General features: G+C 45.3%; 1 protein-coding gene across 4 annotated transcripts in view; it reads right to left on the bottom strand.

Annotated features, from left to right (window-relative positions):
* Window positions 1-20,833, bottom strand: part of GLI3 (GLI family zinc finger 3) — a 264,358-nt gene that overhangs the window by 163,792 nt on the left and 79,733 nt on the right. For 3 of the 4 annotated variants that reach the window (XM_070504496.1, XM_070504497.1, XM_070504498.1), the window contains exon 3: window positions 14,400-14,642. In XM_070504496.1, the coding sequence (XP_070360597.1) occupies window positions 14,400-14,642 (243 nt within the window). Of the gene's footprint in view, window positions 1-14,399; window positions 14,643-18,411; window positions 18,543-20,833 lie in introns of those variants that run through there. The other variant, XM_070504499.1, reaches the window with a different exon arrangement.

The raw sequence follows: 20,833 nt of genomic DNA, 5'->3' as shown, positions 1-20,833 counted from the left end.
AGAGTCAATAAATTGTATTGAATGAAAAATATCTGGAGTGGATAAGTCAAGAAATAAAGGTACAAGCACATTCTGAAGCTGTGATGGCTGTCTACCAAAAGAATTAAACAGAAATTTCGAAAATTGTACTTGGGACTGGGGCTGGAGCACGAAGGATGGGGCGACATTAGCCTTCCGTCCTAAGCTCCTTGCACTTTTTGATTTGTCGAAATGAGCATGTGCTACGTACCAATAGAACTTCAATAAAATGTTAAATTATAAAGCGAACTTCAAAGTTTCTTTCGGAATCTTTTCTAGAAGAAAATAAACGAATATTGGAGTAATCAAGTAACCATCATATACGAAAAAATAGTTCGGCTTCTATGATCAGCTTCCAGGAGAGAACTTTTTGTATCTGACTCAGCTTTCCCCAGCTTCACATTCTGGCACCCTTAGAACATCAGTTCTAATTGTTAACTAAATCTGACCACTTGACAGAGAGGAGCCAATATTAACAGGCTGATTTTGTAAGGCATTTAGCTGAGACTAGAAGAAGATCCTAAAAGGTGTTTAAAACAAAATGAGCTCCAGAAGAACACAAGAATCTTCACCCAGCACCCTATCCATTTAATTCTTGGCACGTCCCCATGTCCCACCATTACCATCCCCAGGACCAAAAGCCTCTCCCACAATTTCAGAACACAGAAAGGCCACCTTGAATATTAATCTCCAAAAGAAAAAAAAAATTAGAAATACAATATAAAATTCTTTAAAAATATAAAGAAAACTTAAAAACATGTTACTGATGCATCAGACTTTAGGGAAAAGCAAACAAAGCTCCACTTCTTGGAATGCTCCTATTTCTACCTTGGCTCTTGGCAAAACTAGGCTGGCATTCAAATGAAGCAAGTCCACTGAAACAAATATTTTACCTTGGTCTCAGCTATTATTAGCTAAATAAGGACAAGTAAGGATACGACACACAATCACTATTGCTGATGCCTCCAGGTTCATTAACTCCAAAGGTCAATTACACATGCAGCCCACAGAGCTTCTGAGCCAGTCTGAAGCCAGGCTCACTCCTGACCCCACTGAGTCCCCTCCACACACTCACGTAGGGGATTCATGTGACAGGAGAGCTCACGCATCAACAGCACCTCGTCACCCTGTAGGATCTCGACTCTTCTCAGAAGAGGGGCCAGACTCTGCCCTAATATCAAGCTCTGTTTAATAGAGCTTCTAATTGGAGTCTTAATACTCTGGACAGAAAGCAGCAGCAAAAAATCTATGCCTTAGAGTCATTCTCACCTGGCTCATTATGAGAGAGAAACTTCAGAAAACCTAAAGATTAATAGCAAGAGACTGGCATCAAAGGAACAAGGCTGCACTGTTACCAGGAAGAAAAGATGTTTTTAGAATATCCTATTGGAGCAGATTTCCAAAGAGGAATTATAAGGCAGAGGTCTCCAAACTCTTTTCCTGCATGGGGGAGACAGTCCCAGGGGCTGACCACTGGCCTCTGCCATTCCTGGGCTAGACTACAGTCCCGCAGTCTGGCGCCCGAACTCCCGGACAGTAAGAACATATGGTCACCAAAGTGAAATATTAAATTCGAATAACCAAGCATGTAAATATAGATATTTAAGAAAAATCTAGTGTGAATGACGGAAAACCGCACTGGAACATTTCATGCCCTAGACTCAGCTTCTTGTTACTGTGAGGATGGGAAGAAAGAAGATGAGAATTTTCGGCAGTCTCTGTAGTACACAAAAATGACAGATGAAACTTTTACCCACCCTAGATCAGAGGGCATGCCTATAAAACCCCCAAAAACCTATTACTTATGAGCTTATTAGACTTGAAGGGCAGGAACTATGTGCTGGACAAGATCCACTGAGGACGCTCAGCTTTGATGGATCGGATGGGAAGCACAGTGAAACCAGCACTGACAGACGTAACTGTGCCCGCCCCTGGGGCCACGACAGTGCGTGCAAGCACACGTAACCAGAGGGCCCTGGGGGGGTTATTAGACAGCAATAAACTCACATGCTTGGCTGAAATATTAGCAAGGGTCGTGGCCAACTAATATGAAATGTGCCCCCAAAAAGTCTAAAATTCTGGGGAGCATTTCAGATTGCAGTTCAGAAGTCCTCATAAATTAATGAAAGTCAGACATGAAAGTTAATCATGGCTGGAACGGATCAGGCAGAAAGAAAAGGCAGCATTGGCATATGTGTTATGTGAATTTCTCAGAGTCCATAAATTTGCTATTTGGAAAGAAGAAGGGAAATGTTAATTAGGAGAAATTTCATACTGGATTTAAACTCGCCATGGAGTCAGAGCACTCTTGGAAACCCCCCCTGGAATCGGAAGCCGCCCTCCCCAGACCCAGGTCGGGCCTTTCATCCTGCTATTTTATACTTGTAGATATGTTACTTAATTGTTTTCATGTGTTGTTTCATGCGGTCCCACCCCGAAATATAAAATCAAGAGCCAGGGTCATACTTTTTATTTCTATTGTGTGTGGCGCTAAATTAATGTTTGGGAATCAACAAAAATAAGTAAGAAGTCAGCCCACTGCCTTCTCTAAAAGCCTTATAATAATTTTCCATAATTTTTAGACTGTTCTAGTTATAAGCATCTCAGGGGATCACAGTCACTTATAAAAGTCTTAGCGTTAACTTTTCTTATTTTCCCGATACAGTGGGAGCCTTGTTAGAACTTGGAACTTATTACCAGATCCTGATATATCTCGGTCAGATCCGTCTCCTGAAACATAACTTTATGCAGACGGCGTCTGATGCTCACCTCAGTCTTGAAAGCAAACGGTGCTGCCTGCAGGTCCTGAGAGAAACGGATCTTACTGGTCTGCTCCCTGATGGTCTTCACACCTTTTCTTCTCCGTCTTGTGCCTCCTTAGCATCTATTCCTTTATTCGAGATGCCATGTGTCTCTTCAGCCTGCACTGGCTGTTATCCATATTCAGTCCTTTTCATCTTTCCTCATAAATCATTCCTCCAGCCCCTTAATCACGCTTAACTGTTTCTCCCCAAGATCCTTTCGGTTGATCTGAAACACCAACGCCAGGAGACCAGGAACTGCCTATATTAGCGGGACACTAAGATGCCTTGGTGCAAAAAGGCTTGTGTTCTCTCTCTGTCTCGCTGCTATAAACATTCCAAGTATACTTATAAAGAGGAAGGGTGCTCTCTCTCTGCCACTTCCTCCGCTGGGTGGGGCAGGGTGGTCTGCTGCCCTGTGTGTCACACAGGGGGACAGGTGAGGGATCGCAGTGGCCTCTGGGCAGCTGGAGGAGCTGGCCCCAGACAAGGCCAAGGTGGGGCCAGATGCTGCATTCTTCTGTTGACATGTGAAAGCTCCAATTCCTCACACAGGCTGCCCTTCAGCATCGAGAGTTCACATAATGAATCAATCTTTGATCCAAACAAACGGGTTGTGCCCCAAAAGCCACTGCAGATTTGGGGGGAACAGGGACACGGTAGGGCGACAAAGTTTAATGAGATAAGTAGGAGAGCAATGCACATGGGGCCTCCCTGGCTCGCTCCCAAACCCTCGGCGGTGGAGTCCAGACTCAAACCGGCATCCTGAGCAAGGTCCTCCTGGATCTCAGCTAACTCCGGTGCCAAATGGCTCTGCGTGAAAACTAAACGAGATCACGTAACAGGGCCCTTACCCCAGCACCGGGTAGACGGTAAGTGCTGCCCTGAGGGCCTGTTGTGGTGACTGTCACTGCTTCCCCACACGCTCATCCCCCCAAAACAGAGGGGCCCAGAGAGGACTGGGAGGCCTTCCCATAACGAAGTCATAGGTAACTTCCCATTGCTTGGGAGATTATCAGCGGGAAAGCAATTTCTCCTTCCCTTCCATGCAGCAAAGCGTGGGACAGCGACTCCAGAGGCAGCACGGAGCCCAGCTGCACTCCCCCATGCTGCACCCGCTAACCTGAGCCTGAGACACGAGTGGCAGTCAGCCCGCCCTCCCAAGGGCCTCCAAGCCCTTGCCCATCACCATTGGCAACACCACCACCCGGTTCCGGCAGAGTTCCCGAGCTCCCGCCAATGGGGCTGAGCCGAAACCACTGCCCTCCTGGCCAGGCCTTTGCACAAGTGTGGATGCCATTTTGAAGTCTCAGCTGTTACAGGGCATGGGTTAAGAATTTGAGCTTGGGAGCCAAACTATGTGGGTTCAAACCTTGCTTTGGCCACTTCTGAACCATGTGAAAATGGACAGCGTAGCCTTACTGGACTTCAGTTTCCTCGTCTGTCAATGTGGAAAATCATGATGCGTTCAGGCTGCTGTGGGGATTGGATGAATTCAAGAGCAAAGCCAGCTGCATGATATGCGGCACAGGGAAAGGGTGTAATTTCTGCTGGCTATCATTCTAAGAGAGGGGGACCATTTCCAAACCGGGCTACTACAAAGCCCGCTGAGTCACCTCCCCAGCTCTATCCTCCGCCCCCTTATGACAGTGCCCACACCCCAGCCACCAGCCAGAATGACATTCCTCAAAAATCAAATCACGTCACTCCCTCCGTTGGCTTTTCATTGGGGGTCCCCCCATCGCCTCGCCCCCAACTGTCCCACCCCTCACCGGTCCACCACACTAGGCTTCTCTCTGCTCCTGGACTTGGCACAGTGAACCCACAAATTCCACTCTGGAAGTGGAACACTCTCCCCTTAGATTTTCCCAAGGCTCTTTTTTCTCATTTGGGTCTCGGCTGCAAAGACATCTCTGAGCGAGGCCTTCCCTGCTCTGCTCACCCACTCTAAGGCACATTTCTCCACCCCGAGCCTCTCCCTAGGACACCACCTGTCTTAGTGGACTCCAAGCACCAGCTTCTTGTCTCGTCAACATCTCTGCCCAGGTGTTTGGCATGTGCCCCCTCTGGCTGGAATGTCAGCTCCACAAGAGCACAGACCCGATCGGTCTTGCAAATGCTGACCCCTCAGGACCTAGGCAGGCTCTCAAATACCACATGGAATTTCTGAACTGAGAATAAATATCACGCTTCATGTACCCAATGGAGTAAGACTAAAGCATGTCACACCAGCATGCGATCAGAGGTACTGGTGCCCCAGAGCACTCAGGTGCCTCCGACGGCTCATCAACTGTCTCTCGATATCATCAGTTTGTGGAACGGGGTGGACACAAACTGCACTGAAAACATCATTAAAGACAAAAGAGGCTCCAGAAAAAAATCACCCCACAGCCACAGGTATGTTAAATGCAGAAGTAAACTGCACTTTGATCAAAACGGTCTACCTACTTGGTCGTATTTGTCTAGCCAAGTTGGGATCACAGAAGCTGAGTGTGAGATCCATGGCATCAAAGATCTGGCGGGAGGAGGGGTGGGGGGACAATGACGTTCTTTACGTAAAGTGGAAAAACAGGGATGGGGAGGAAATTTGAAAACTTGCTGAATTTGAAAGCAAGTTTACTCCACAAAAGCAAACCGAAACAAGAGGTGCTGTGTGATTCCCAGCGCCCCCAGACTCACGCTTTCCTGATCCTCTCTAAACTAGGAGCCGGGCGCCTCCTTTTATCCCACTCACAAGTCAGGAACACAATCAGGATGCAGATCTGCGGCCCCTCCAGTGGGCGTGTAAACACCCAGCCTCCTAGAGCCGGCTTCCTCTGACCTGCACAATGTCCGCTGATTAGCCCCACAGCCCCCCACCGAGAGGACCGGTCTCCTCCTCGGGGGTCCCACCATCTTCCCTCAGACTCCTTCTGTCCAAGCCGGATTGCAGGCTTATCCCACCACTGGACGTCTTTGTTCTCGTTTTCCCCCAGCTGTATTAGCTACTGGATTTCCCAGCTGAATTTCACTTTGTTATTTCTGGCCCCTATTCCCAGCCCCGCCGTGGGCCCTCTGCACAATTTCTCTAGTTTGACTGATATTAGCAGATTTGCGAATTTTCTAATAAAATGAAACTCAAGGATTTTTTAAATTGTGAAAATTATATTTTGAAGTTAAAACATGTCTTGATAGAGAATACTCTTAATTCACTGGAAATGAAGCCATACTTCTTTCTCAATGTTTGCAATTTGTACATTGAGACCAAGGTATCGTGACTAGCAGGCTTATCTGGTACAGAAAAGCTCAGCAGTTTGAGAAGTAGAAATAGATTTTGTTGTCTTCACGGGAAATTATGACACGCTACCCAGGGGAAGCTGCAGCATGTACATGAGGACCAGTGAAGAGCAGGCAGCCAGGGAAGTTGGGGGGGGCTGGGGAGAGCAATCACACACTGGCAAATCCGAAGGAGGAGGTGAGTTAAACTCTGTGACAAAGAAACTCTGTGTTAGTGATGGGAAACATAGCTCCCCAAAGATCTGTTAACATATGCAAAAGGCACGAAACCGGTCTCATGCTCGCCCTGAATTAATGTAGAGGAGGAACAGCTCCAGGAAGCCTGCTGGCCTGCAGCCTCTCAGCGTTTCTCCCGCCACTCCCCTACCTGAGCTCCTCCCTCCATGCAGAATCCTCTCAGGTCCTCACAGTTGTCAGCTTTTCCTTTGGCCTCTAGGCCTTTGCAAAAGTTCCTCTCTATTTCTCCACCACGGGGAATAGTTCAGATGTCACTTCCTCCAAGAAGCCGTCTGGATTCATCAAGTCTGGGTCAAGTATGTGTGTTCCCTGCTCCCGAAGGACCTGGCATCTGTCTCTTCTGACACATCCTCTGTGTGGCCCTTTTGCACGGGCTTATCTGCTTGTCCTAATGTCCCACCTGCCTGAAGCTCCATGGAAGCAGCGACCTTGTCTTTCTATCCCACATTGGTCAGCACTTAGCAGACACTCAGGAAGCACATGCTCAACTAACAAACGACTGACAGATGAGCAACGAACACGAACAGCTGAAGGAATCAAGAAGTTGCCTCATTTTGTTCCAAAGAGGAAGAAAGTCATCAAAAACTGAGGTTAAAAGAAAAAGCCTGGGGGCCAGCCTGGTGGTGTAGCACTTAAGTTCACTCTCTCCACTTCGGTGGCCCAGGGTTCACCGGTTCAGATCCCGGGTACAGACCTACACACCACTTTGCAAGCCATGCTGTGGCAGGCATCCCACGTATAAAGTAGAGGAAGATGGGCACAATGTCAGCTCAGGGCCAGTCTTCATCAACAAAAAAGAGGAGGACTGGCAACGGATGTTAGCTCAGGGCTAATCTTCCACACACACAAAAAATAGTGTGGATCCCCAAAAAGAAAGGAAGACATTAGGAAGATAAGAACAATTCGTTTTAGGAGAGACCCAAAGTAGGACCCAAATGTAAAAGTGAAAAGGACTGAGGACATTGGATGCTTTTCAAAGACAATGGCACGAATCCGGACTCTATCTGAACACAGGAAGGCAGGCCGGAGCAACGAAACGCCAGGTCGGTTACCCTCTACTCAAGCAAACTGTGAAAGGCACAGAGAGAGAAATGCCTGCCCGCTCACTAAGAGGTATGAAGATATGGCACAAATTTCTAGGTACAAGATCAAGAAAGCCGAAGCAGGACAGGAGGTGCAGCTTTCAAGAGACATCAAAGGTAGCATTCTTTAATTATACAAGAAAAAGGAGGAGGGCCAAGGATAATATTGCCTCTGTTAGAAAATGGGACGAGAGCTGTTAGCAGTGGCTATGAAACGGCAGGAGCTGCTGTTTCTCATGATTTACTCTAGGAAGGAAGGAAGGAGGGAAGGGGGGAGGCAGGGAGGAGAAGAAACTCTGAGCAACTGAAAAAACTGCCAGTTGTGTTGGGTGGGTGACGAATTAGAAAAGGAAAATAATTATATGGACTATTTAAACAATTGGTTTCATGATCTGCAATAGATCTGTCGATGGAGGCTCCCGTTAACATGGATTACATGCACACCTGGACACTAAAAAGCTGGAAAGATGTTACTGAAATCATGAATTGCCTAGAGGTTACTGCAGATAAGACAAATCACTGAAATTTGGAAAAGGGGAAACAAATACCAGGCTCACCTTAACTTCAGGAAAAACACCTACCTGTTCAATTTTAAATGGGCGTCAAAGCACGCGAGAGGCGGATCTCCTGCGTTAATCTCACAGCACTTAAAATGAAGATCGCACCCAAGTCTGTGAGTAAACTGCCAACTTATTCCAAAGGACCCCAATCGACCCCGTCAGGGAATCCCAGCAGTTCTCAATGTGCCATATGTACGCGGAAGCAAATATTTTTAATGCTTTAAAAATGTACAATTTATAATGTATAAATGTGTCATAAACACTTTAAACCCTGCCTGCTTTCAAAAAGGGTTGGGGAACTAAGTTTGGATAGGAGTTTGCGTGACTAAACTCAATTACAAAATGGAAGCGAGAGCTTGGGTCTCTTCAGGTTGCCAGGAAGCCCACTCTGATTGACAGGCTCTGGACAAATTTCACTTCTGGTGTGACTGAGGTCAAGCAACCAAATGGGTCAGCCCTTCTCTACCCTACAGTAGTGTCAATGGGCCCTCCCAGGCCCGCCTAGGAATGCCGGTGGACAGAAGACCTCAGCCCTGCCCCTGGACTATCACATTATTTTAAAAGGGACTAGGCCAACGTAGATGGGCAACACAAGGTCGTGGCTGAGATGTGTTTAAAGGCAGAATTACACGTCTACTTGGTGTCCAGGGCAGGGAAAGATCCTTGTAAGATGGAACCTAAGACTTTCAAAGGAAGTAGTCTTTAGATGGAAGAATAAGTAGGACTTGAAGGCGAGGAGGAAAGCAAAGAGCTATTCCAGGAGGAACGACAGTAGAAGCAGAGTGACCAGGCTGGGCCACACCTGAGAAGCAGACCAGAACGAGCCTGACATGCCTGAGGAGAGGACTGCGCTGGGCGGCACCAGGAAGGAGGGCTGGCCAGAGCACCAACCGGCCAACTGATCTTCTCTACAACACGTCTCCCTTAGCCTTTTCTTTCTATCCCTCTCCTGGGTGGCCTTTATGCTTCTCCCTGGTCCCCTCTGATAAATACATCCCCAAATCCAATGGATAAAATCAATAACGAATTTTTCCAAATGCCACAGTGGTTCCCACTTTCACTCGCTATCTCCCAAGACCGATGCGTAGAATCAGTCACATTAGGTAGAAGCGTAGTCAAGATTCAGTGGGAAGAGTCGAATCTGGAACCCTAAGAATCATCCCCAAATTTCTACCACTTTCTGCAGAGTTACCTTGCAAGGTAGCTCTTTAAAAATCTATGGGAGCGGCTCCCTGTTTCTAGTCTTAAAACATTACCTCCTGGTTGTTTAAAGAAAGCATGGGTCGTCATATGGAATTTCTAAGAGAAAGAGAGGAATAAACAGGGAGCTATTCTGAAGCTCACGAATAACAGTTTTACAAAGGTTCCCAGACTTGCTTGCATCTCCCCAACTCCAGTTGCCCCTACAACTCAAGACTAACAGCCCAGGAAGCAAGACACCCAGCAAAGCCCCCAGAGTATGACCCAGTATCAGTCTTTCTGGTTAAACAATCTAATTTTCAAGGGAAAAAAAAACCCAAAACGCTCCTGCTTGGCTCATCAACTGTTCTCCAAAGAGGTAAGACAGCCTGGATGAGAATGGAGCTGTGTGCTCAGGAAACTGTCACCGCCTTTGCAGTTTGCTCAACGCCAAACTGTTCATTTGCGCCCTGTAGGCATTTTTATCTTTCACAGTCTCCAGATGACACTCCAGTAGGAAGAGGAATGTGAGCAGGTGCACCTATTAAATATGGAAAATACACATCTTCTCTTCCACTCGCTTTCGATGTATTTCTAAGGAGTATGGAAAGTCACCTGACATAAAGACAGACAGGTAGAAAAAAAAAACTTACTTTTTTTTTTTAGCACACAAAAATGCAAGCGGGCTCAGCACATCAGCTTTCCACGGAAAATAAATGCAAGCCAATTAAAAATTCCGTTTCTTTCCTTTCAGCGAATTCTTCAGGTTTTGCTAATTAGCAACTAATAGTTCTGTCATCTGAGCTGGGAAACATAAGGAAGAATACCAGTGGTATGTTTTCAATCAGAGCATGTGCACAGAGGAATGAATCATATTTTCCAGGAGGAATTACCGCTTGGGAACCGTTGGGGGCAGAAGGAAAACAGTCTTCACACAACTATAAAACTGTAAAACAGACCTGAAATTTTAGAAAAGGAGGCATCTTTCTACCCCTTTTCACAAAAGCAGCAGGGGCCCTATATGACATGACTAGTGAATCCAACAGCTCCCCAGAAAGACCCCCGCAGAGACGGTTAGGAAACTTGACTCTTCACAGTGAGACGGGAGACAATGAGACACATGTTTTCTGTAACAGGGAAGAGAATAAAAGTTAAGTGTCGGCCGGGGTACCGGAATGCTTTAACTATTATGTCACCCGCTTTTGCGAGTTGATAGAAAAATAAATGCATGGCAGTCAGCGAAAGCAGGCGGTGAGGGTGGTTTGAAACACCTGGCTACGGATGGAGCAGAGGCAGGAGGAAACTGCTGTGGGATCTCTGGGCAGGCGATGAGGGCCCTTATCCTGACTCCAGCACAAGCAGGTCAGGTCTCTCAAATCCGGCCCCTCCCACACTCTCCCCAATTATAAAGCACGAGTGATCCTGGAGCAGCGAGCCTGTCAGCACCACACCATGGCCGTGCCATGCAGCTTGAAGGTCTATTTCTTGCCTTGATATACAGCCCATCCCTGGCTACCCTTTGTGAGCGAACACCCCCCAGTGCCCCCTGTGTGCATTTTATTCCAAACACATGTTGCAAATGTTTGAAGTGCCCCATCCCAGGATTTCTTTCTTCTTTTCCTTTTTTCAAGTCAAACCCACAAAACCTAAAATACTTTTGAGTCCCGCCTCACTGCAATTTGTGAAGATGCAGCATTGCATACCCAAGTATAATAAAGTCTTGTGCAATAAAAAGTTTACAGATGTACTTCTGAGGGGAAAAAAACGATTTTCCCTTTTCCGGTCTTACAGGAAGCCTGCCCACACTTTAGAAATACAAAGTTCGTATATATAGAAGCACAAATTAGGCATCTTGGCAAGTCGACATTTTCCAACCACAGAGAAATGTAGCCATGACTGTGAGTGTCCACACACCCAGCTACACTCGATTAGGGGAGCCCTTTCTCTCCACAGGCTGGCGGGGCTGGCAACTGACTCAAAGGAAAAGGGAATGGCCTCAAAAGATGTTTCCGACCTTTGAGCTCCCGAAGGTCTGCAATGAACTCGTGTTATGGACAGCGCTGCAGGACCGAGACAACGTAAGGAAACGTGACGAAGCTTTGACGTCTCATTTTGAGAACAGGCCACTTTTCTCCTTCACTAAAAAATTCTTCAAAGATGTAGCAACTTTCACATCACATCAGTCATTAGCTTTATCTGGATAATTAAATCCATGTAAGGTGGATCATTCTCTTATAAAGCACCTAAAACATACTCATTGTGCTGGTAAAAGATTAAATAACCCAACAGGGTTCTAGAAGAAGTCAAGTCATATCCTATGTGAATTTTTGAGGCTCAGTTGAGGACATTTTTAAATTATTTAATACGAATAATTCTGGACGTTTTATTTTTCCAAATGTATTAAGTTTATATTTGTTACATGAAACACTTGCTGCCAAGAATTTAAAATGTCAAAACTTCTCAAACTCATACAAAGTTTTAAAATTTCTTTACTTACCAACTAGAAAAAAATTACAGTCAATCCACTAAGGTTCAGAGAGAAAGGACGATGTCAGAAGGCCGCAGCGCCCGGTCCTGACCAACCGACCCTCTTCCTAAGGTTTACAATCCACTCGATCTCTAACCTGTGTTTACAGGAGATGCTGACCTCAGGGAGGCAGGTGAGCGGGTGGCAGAGAAAAGCCCGTCTACGCTGAACGAAACACAACTGCAACTGTGAACTCATCACATTCAGACGATGATGGTGATGAGGAGGAGGAGGGGGAGCCGGGAAGAGAAGGAGAAGGAAGAGAAGGAAGTATAAACACGAAGAGGAGGAAAGTGAGGCAGAGAAGAACAACCACCACAGTAATTTGGAGGCACTCGCCATGGGCCAGAGATTTCACCGAATGCCTTATTTTGTTTGCACTGTCTCACTTACTTCTCACGAGACACCATAGGGCAGGCAGTCTTCTTATGACCCCTCTTCGACATTTCCCAAGTGATTCTCAGAGGAGTCAGCACACTTGGCCAAGGTCACACAGCCAGTATGTGGCAAAGCTAAAACTTGAACCCAAATGCCCTGAGCCCTGAGTCAATCTGGGTAACCTCTCGGACCCCTGGTTCATATTATGTATGTAATGATAGTCATTTATTTAGGACCAAGTTAGGAAGTACGTTGGGATGGTGGGTCAAAATAGCATTTGCCATTTGGTTATAGACAATGTAAATAGCTTCTAAGTTATGTAATTTTAACAGTGATTGGAACAATTCAGCGGGAAAATCTGAAGAATACCCAACCTATTGGTGCTATGTCCTCTAAAGCAAGTGACAACGAAGAGCTCCACGTCCCACCAAGAGATCGCCAGTGCCCCAGTGCTAGTTAATACTCATGGGAGGCCCAAGTAGTGACCGCTGAAGAGGTGACGAGGGTCCCAGGTGTGCAGAGCGCCCAGCTCCTCAAACGATGGGGAGAGGATTCAGTGGGCAAACCGTTGGAACAAATGGACCAAGAGCAAGCTGCAAGTTGAATGGCATAGAGAGAAAGTTAACGGTCATCTGCCTACTTCCGTCAGCCAAAAAAGAAGTACTTGCCAGCTGTCCTGACCAATTAAGTACCCCACTAATTAGTGGGCATCTGGAATAAAAAACAAATCATAAATATGAGACGGGGAAAGTAGGTGTTCACACATAAAGACGAAAACAACGCAGGAGCTTGTGGCTAATAATCTGGACTTGATTCTTTTTAAAAAGTAAGCATATTATCAGGGAATATTAATATACGTACAAAGTATAGAGATTCCATCACATTTCCTGCATGGATGATATCTAACGGAGACGCATAAATAAAAATAATGTGTAGAAAATTGAGGAATGTGCATGGAGAAAAAACCCTACCAACACTATTTTAAACTCTCATTCCTACAAGAAAAGAAAAATAAAATAAAACGAAATAGACCTTAATGAGGGGAGGAAAGAAACATGCACGCGGCACCTCCTCCTTATTTCTGTGGTTGTAAAAACAACAGCAGCCATAGGACTGACAAGCCCTTTTTAAATAGAGAAGTTGAAGCCTTTTCGAAAAGCTTAGAAGAATCCAGAAAGGCTTTTCCTCCGTGCTTCTGACCACTTTAAGAAAACTCTCTCCCCTTAAAAAAATAACGTATCTTCCTTCTTCACCAACAATATAATCTGGTCGGGGGGGAAAAGCAGTTGCTGAGAGTTCAGGTTGTTCCAGACTCTTTGATCTGCACCCTGATGAGGGAACATTCCCCCTTTGCTGCCAGCCAACTAATGAAGGGATGAAATTAGCTTTTATCCTGGGCACTTTCTGGAGCAAAAAAACATGCACTAATCAGCTGTCCTCACTAATCAGTCATCTGGCTAATGACCTTTTGCCTTAAAACACTAAAATTTCTGAATGATGTGGAAAAAGGGAAACACAAACCAGTCCCCTCTCTGGGGCTCCATGGATCTCTGGAATTGGAGCCACGGAGGTTAAACGGCCAGTCTGTATCCTGGCAAGGTGATAAATCTGCAATCAAGAGCTGTAGGCTTTGCCACCTCAATACGAACTTCATTACTCCACAACCAAATTATATTTTTTAACTAGAAACAGGCCAGAAATAAAGCCAACCCTTATATATTTTCCTTTATATTCTGCCTTCGGAGGAAACCATCGTATACCTATGTGCAGGATCCTAGTTAATTTGCAAAACTTTATTAGTGTTGGGAAAGGAGCTTCCGATGTTTCCGGTATGCTGGTTAGAGAAGAAAGTAGAACACGCAGAAAATTCTTCTGCATTAAGGAATTTAGCATCAATTCATTAAAAGAGATTTGTTCCCCCTCAACCATTAGGCAAAAATCATTAAAAACGGGACTAGCTGCTGGGAAAGACTTCTGTTAATGCAGCCCACTTAAATGACTCCCCTATCAACTGATTTTCCCGTGGCATCTACTTGGGTGGAGCAAATTGGTTCTAGTCCCCAGGAAAGGTCCATGTGGATCAGCCACAGATGGACACCTTCCTGAAGGCAGCCCCACTGAGGGCTGACTTGCTTTGAGATGTAAGAAAATGGCTCTCCCTAAAAAGAAGAATGGACAGGATGGAGGAGGAGTAAGAAGAAAAGTGGAGAAGAAATTAAACATTTGCATAAATTAATACCAAATATTAATAAAGTCAAGTAATTCACCCAAGCACATGCGCGCACGCGCGAAAACACACACACACACACACACACAGTGCCACGGGGCAGGAACCACTTACGGTAGTGGGGCTCCATGTAACCGTTCCTGGGGTCCATAGCAAACACGGCCCCCCGGTAGGGTACGGAGGGCTCAGCCAGGTGAGGCAGGGACCCATGGATCTCCTTCTTGATCAGCGAGGCCCTCTCGTCACTAGACGTTGAAGGCTCCTCACTGATCTTGCCAAGCCCCTGGACATTCTGTGGCTGCATAGTGACTGCGTTTCTTCTCTCTCTGTGATAGGTCTGTCCAGGACTTTCATCCTCTGCAGAAAGAATGAAAATGAAAGACTCTGTCAGCCACTTTAAGGAGCAATTACAAAACAGTAATCAATTAGGTCTCCTCTCTGTCCCTCCTCCCAAAAAGAAGCCTATTTTTCATTCTTGGCAACTTAGAAAGCTACGCCATGAGGGGATATTCTCCAGACAAAACTGCTTATGAATGAGGGTCCAAAATACAAATCGAAGGGTGATGAGGAGCAGGAAACGAGCCTATTAAATTGAGATGTAGGTAGGGGGTCAGCAAGTTATCATCACAAGCTTCCAGCTGTATCTGCCACTGAGGCTTTTCATCAGGGACTTGCCAATATCCCCGCAGGTCCCACGTGGAGCTGGAAGTTTTGCCAACCTAAGGCTGTGGATGTCCAGCTTCCCTTGTCTGTCTGAGGAAGCTGGGTCTCTGGGCGATCCAGGGAGCGAAGGGGCCTCTGTTCCTCAGAGGATGACCTGTTAGAAAGGGATCCGAAAGTTTTCATGTTTTGGGGTTTTTACGTCATATTCGTAACCCAATGAGAGATTTAACAGAGCCAGAAAGGAGAGAGAAAACCCACCAGTTACAAGGGATAAAGGTGCCAATCATGGAAACCTACAGTGCCGCTTCAGCCCAGACAACCAGAGCTGAGAACTCAGAGGAGACTGGCGGGACACTGGAAGACCACGTGGGAGTGAGCAAGGCATCAGTTACGCTGATATATGTACCTGCTCTGGTGAGGTCCAGACAGTTCTTCAGACATGTAAGAAACAGCTTGATGAATTTCCACATGTATCTGATATTCCAGCCCCCTAATACTTCTGTTCCCTTTGATCTGTAGGAACTTCCCATCTTTCTACCATGGTTCTCTGCAAATGTGATTGGATGACCTTTCTATACTAGGAGATCCAAGAACCCATGCATAAAATTAAACCAAACTGGCGATCTGAACCCACGACAAGTGGACCAACTCATCTGTTGGAATCATACCCATACTCTCAACGCAAACGCCCAGACAAGCTCTGCCTCTAATCAGCAGATCGTGTGCTGGCAGGTAAGTGCTGATGGAAACAAAGCTTAGACATTTAATTTGAAAACTGTTTCTCATTCCTGATCCTCAAAAAAAAAAAAAAAAAGCCCGATATTTGAGCATAAACAATAATATTGTTGTACATTTTAGATGGACAGATTTTGAACACATCTTATCCCAATACACAAATTTATCTTCAAAGTGTTCCATAAAGCAGATATGACTGGCTGTGAGCCCCTAATAAACAGAAAAAGTGTTCTTTAGCTGTTTCATAACTCTTTGCACAAATTCAGAAGGAAGTATAATTATAAACATGGACGAGCGTGAAAATACCAACTAAAGTAAGACTCCTGTTTTGTGTTGACTAATGACTTGAACGACGTAAAGCCAGCAGCAACTTTCGTCCCTCAGCCTATGTCTGGGACTTGAAGAAATAAGCAACATATTTTTTTCAGCCTACCAAATGCCTTGCAAAACAGAACAGACAATGAGGTATGTTTTGGTCTTTACAGTGAATTTGCCGACTACTACAAGGCAACTGTGAAACACTATTTTAGCATTGTTTTGTGCAGATCTTCAACTCCAAACCTTATAATTATGGCATAAATTATGAGTTTAATCTGTCAAGAAACTACTAAAAGAAAAAAATTGGTGTAATCCTACATTTTCACACATTGATCTTCAGAAAAGCAATTCAAACCATGCTTTTGCTAATTTAAAACCAACTATAAAAAAAAATCCTACATTTTTATGTTTCCTTCTGACTAAACTCGCAGGCACCAGTCCACCCTTGTACTTCATTAGCAGTAAAGTTGCAGGCTATACAGAATAAGGGTTTGCAGCTAGGTACAAGCAAAAGAGTGTCAAAAACACTGAAACTCTTAGTTGGTTTTATAAAAATTCCTATAACCTACAAATAGCCAAAGTCATACTTTCCACTAATTTGCGCCTTTATTTCAAATTTCAACCTGAAGTGAACTTGTGGAGTTGAGCTGCAAATTCTGTCGAAGGGACCTTCCTGTGGAAAGTCAGAAAGCCCTTATCAAGAGGGGCTGTGACACCTCATTACCATTCTCTGGGAAACATGAATAACCAAGCTCTACTAATCTGTTCCAGGTTTGAAACAGGATTCCCTTGGCTTAATCTTCCTAGAAGAAATTAACTTTTCTTCTCTTAAAACTGCATCCCTGTAATAGAGTGAGTTTCTTGGAAGCGATGACTTTATGAATCCAACTTCACGAATAATTGAATAATTGGCATGGTCTGGCCAGAGTCCTCATGCTCCCCCCAACCTCCTGGGAGAAGGCAGCAGTAGGTGGACGGGTGGGTGGAAACGGGGGCGCTTTTTTTAGCAAATGATTTTCTTTTTTTTTTTAAAGTATTAAACTTTTAAATTTTCTATTTAATTTTTTAATTAAATTATTTTCTTAATGAGCGTCAACCCAACATACGTGAATACGAAAGTTATCACAGGAAATAAACAAAGTTCAAAAATTTAACACAGAAAAAATTAACTCCTTCCCTTCGAAAAGTTAAATGCAGGCAAGAATTTTTTTTAACGTGGAAACTTGCATCAGGAGACCGACTTACAATCGTGGATGCTGCCACATTGTTACCTGCCCTCCCCCTGCAAAAAAATGCCAGCAGACGCGTATTTCAAGGAAGTTTTCCTTGGGTACCGAGTTGCTTTGGATGGGCATTCAGATGAAAACTTGACAGTACACACGCTCCCGAATACAAACAGCCACGGGGCTTGAAAGCACCCTCTACAGTGAAGGGGAAACTATCCAAGCAATATTCCTGCCTGCTCTTATAAATTCAGCAACCACTTCAGCAAGCCAAAAGACGAAAGCTGTCTCATCTTGTTCAGCTGAGCCGAGCTGTTCAATAAAGTTTGAGAGTCAGTGCAGACAGGCTCCGCCAGGCCAAATTATTGACAGAAACATACTGTCCACCATGGCAACAAGCAGAAGTCTGCTGCAGAAATGTAAGCAAACAGCCCACTGGTCCAGGAGCATCTGCCAATGGACTGTAACAGCCAAACACAGGGCGACTGTTCGTGCTTCTCTGCTTAACAGCTGCAAGCTCAGGGGGGAAACCAAAACATGCAATTCACAAAAAAGTTGCAGGGAAAATTACTTTAAATACTGTCATCATAATCCCACTTTGGACCTCCTTCCTTCTGGATAGCCACGCTCAAGTGGAAGTGAATGAATTCCTGCCCCCAAAGGGAGAGCTGCCCAAACATCACAGTTTAGAAAGTGTCCCAGATTTTCCAGACCGATCCAAAAGCAAACTGACATCGAGTCGGACACTCTTAGCGCCACCAACTCTGAAAACTCCAAAGTCGCCTCATTGCAAACACTGCCTGGACTACAGGAAGGACTGAAAGAAAGTAATTGTGTTGCGTGAAGCAGGACTCGAACACACACTCTCGTGCATCTGCTCACAAACTGCTGTACAATTTCGCGCCGCAACCAAACAAACAAGAGCTTTTCCGCCTAGGACTTGAGCTAAAAGTTTCACACGATTCTTCCAGTATAAAAAATAAACCCCTGCAATGCATCACTATCTAGGAACACCTCCTGTCACTCTAACAAAATTAGCTGGTTAGGAGCCCACAGCGTACGTGTTCACCTTTTTTTAATTAACATCGATTTTAAACTGTTCCCTTAAATCCCATTTTAACACCATTACTCCTCTCTTGCCCCGAGACGCAGAAGACACAGAGTGTAAGAGAACGGACAATACTTACAACTCAGTCCCCAGGCTTTGGCTAGCTACTTTCTGCAAACTTCTCTCGGTGGGCTTTCTCTAGCTGAGCAGACCCTCTAGGAACATTCTCGGTGTCTCCCTGCCTCCTCTCCCTCTCCCAGGCAGTGCTGCTCCCATTAGAGGAATTAAAAGTGGTTGGAGCCATGCTAAATTTAACAAGCTCATTAGTATTCTTTCTGAGTGCTTCCCAGTGAACTCTCTATTCAAGCCGCTCTCTCCAGCAGAAGGGTCAGGCGGCTAATCATTAAATCAAACTAATGTCACCCTATCACAATCAGCCCGAGAGAAGGAGGGTTTATTATTTCAGTTTATGCTAAATAAACGGTTTTACAAATGGTCTCCAAGCAAGGTCAACAGCAGCTTCAATTACAAGACAAACTTAACAAGAGTTGCCATAAACCAAGTACTCTGTATTGACTTAAGAACAGGCTCAACTCCACATATTGCCACTAGCAGGGTTGTACAGGAATGCATATTGTAACATAAAGGCAGGGGGAGCGTCTTTCTTTGCCAGAATTTGCGACTGCACAGCGACTCCTCATTCACCTCTCTCCAACCAGCTAGCCGCTCAGCTCAATTCACCCCACACAAAGGCTGGAGCCCAGACCTCAATGGACCGAGTGAAACATGTTCAAAACTAGGCTCTCTATTGTGACTGAATTTCTTAACATCTTTTCAAAAAGCGGAGAATGCCTTGAGGCTAAAGGAAGAAACAGGCTAATGGTGAATTGGGAATTCTGAGCAAATTTCAGAGCCCTTTCCTCCTAGCTTTTGAGGTTGAAAGCAAGCTCTTTCCTTTCAAGTTTCAAAGTCCTTTTTCCTCCCGCAGTGTCACAGAAGGATTTGAAAAGAAGGTAATTGTGCTCGCAGTCTCCCTGATCAGAGCTTACGTCCTATTTCTGGTATTTCGGAATACTTCTTGCAATAATAGTGCATATAGCTCAATCCCTTAACCGGCCCGCACTCTGCAATTGCTCATTAAATGAACAATTGCGGGTATAAAATGCCTTTTATGTTCAAGGTCTGGATATAAGATAAGCATTCTAGGACTCTAAATTTGGTTTACTAAGGAAACTCTCCATCATTAAATTACAAAACTGAAGTCAGAATATCAGGCTTTCCCAGAAAAGTGGCACTCAGATTTCGGTGAGCCAAAATGAAGGTTGGATGGGGGGCGGGGAGGAGGCAACAAAATGTGAGGGGGGGGGGGAAGACTGGATACTCAGATTTCCAGCCGAACGGGATTCTAATAAGAAAATAATATTTTCATGTTTAAGAGGGTCTGAGTTTGTGAAGCCTCATCATTTCCATACTGAATGATATAATAAAGTCATCTTCAAATGGATTAAAACACAGGTCTGAGGCTCAATCAATATGCAGATGACTCGTGCTGAGCCCTCACCAGCAAACATGGCCCCTTTCCTTAAGAAATCATCCTTTCCCTCCATAGAACGCTTTATCATTTCCACCATGTCACTCAATCCCCACGACAACCCAACGCTGCAGCAGGACAAGGTGCGAGGTCCGGTTTCCAGATCAGACACAGGCAGCCATGTGCCTGGCAAGCCAGTGACGCAAGAACTCCAACGCCTTACTGGAGCCACAGCGCCCTGTTAACAGGACAAGACGTCTGTTGCTGGGCAGGTTTGAGAATGACGCCTGGAGTTTGTATGCGCCCCCCGCCTCCACCACCACTACCACCAATAAAAGGGGGGAAAAAAGTAAGTAGATTTTTACGCACAGACATTTTCAAAACTCCGATACTCCCCCATTAAGTTTTTATCGACATAAACCCACTCCTGGGAAGCTCCCAGGGGACCCAAAGGAAAAACATATAGTGAGACATCCAACCTCCAGGTCTGGGTCCATGGAGCATCCCACTGGCACCGGCGTGAAGACACACACAAGCCCTACACAAGACAGCACCCCTACTCTGTCGCACGCTGAGGCCCAGTCAAGGCTCTTGTGTGTTACTGCAATTTCTAATGTGCTTCCACGAGCCTGGGGCCCCACTTTCCTGTTCTGAGCAAGAAGCAGAGCATCGTTTTCCACTTTCCTCCCAAGAAATTGCCTCGCTGTGTTTCGAAGGAGCATTATTTCATTTTTTCCTATTATGCGTTTGTCGCATCTTGTCCGCTTTTCTTTCTTTATTTACATTTTGATGTTCTTTGAATAAAAACCATTGGAACCCAAGGCCTCGTGTCCCTGTTTCAGAATTCTCCCCACGACTTTGACCAAGGAGAGATCAGAAATGAAAAAGAAGAGAGGCTAAGTGTATTCATAAGCCATGCAGAATCGCGCTGGGAAGGGGGAATAAAGTTCCTGTAGTTTTCAGAAGCAGAATCTTGCCTCTTTCCACCCAGATAGCAAGTTATGCCTAAATCAGGGGCTGCTCCCTACAA

The sequence above is a fragment of the Equus asinus genome, chromosome 1 (assembly GCF_041296235.1).
Source record: "Equus asinus isolate D_3611 breed Donkey chromosome 1, EquAss-T2T_v2, whole genome shotgun sequence".
NCBI classification, from domain to species: Eukaryota; Metazoa; Chordata; class Mammalia; order Perissodactyla; family Equidae; genus Equus; species Equus asinus.
Note: the sequence above shows the minus strand (reverse complement) of the source record. Positions and strands in the feature narration are given on the sequence as shown.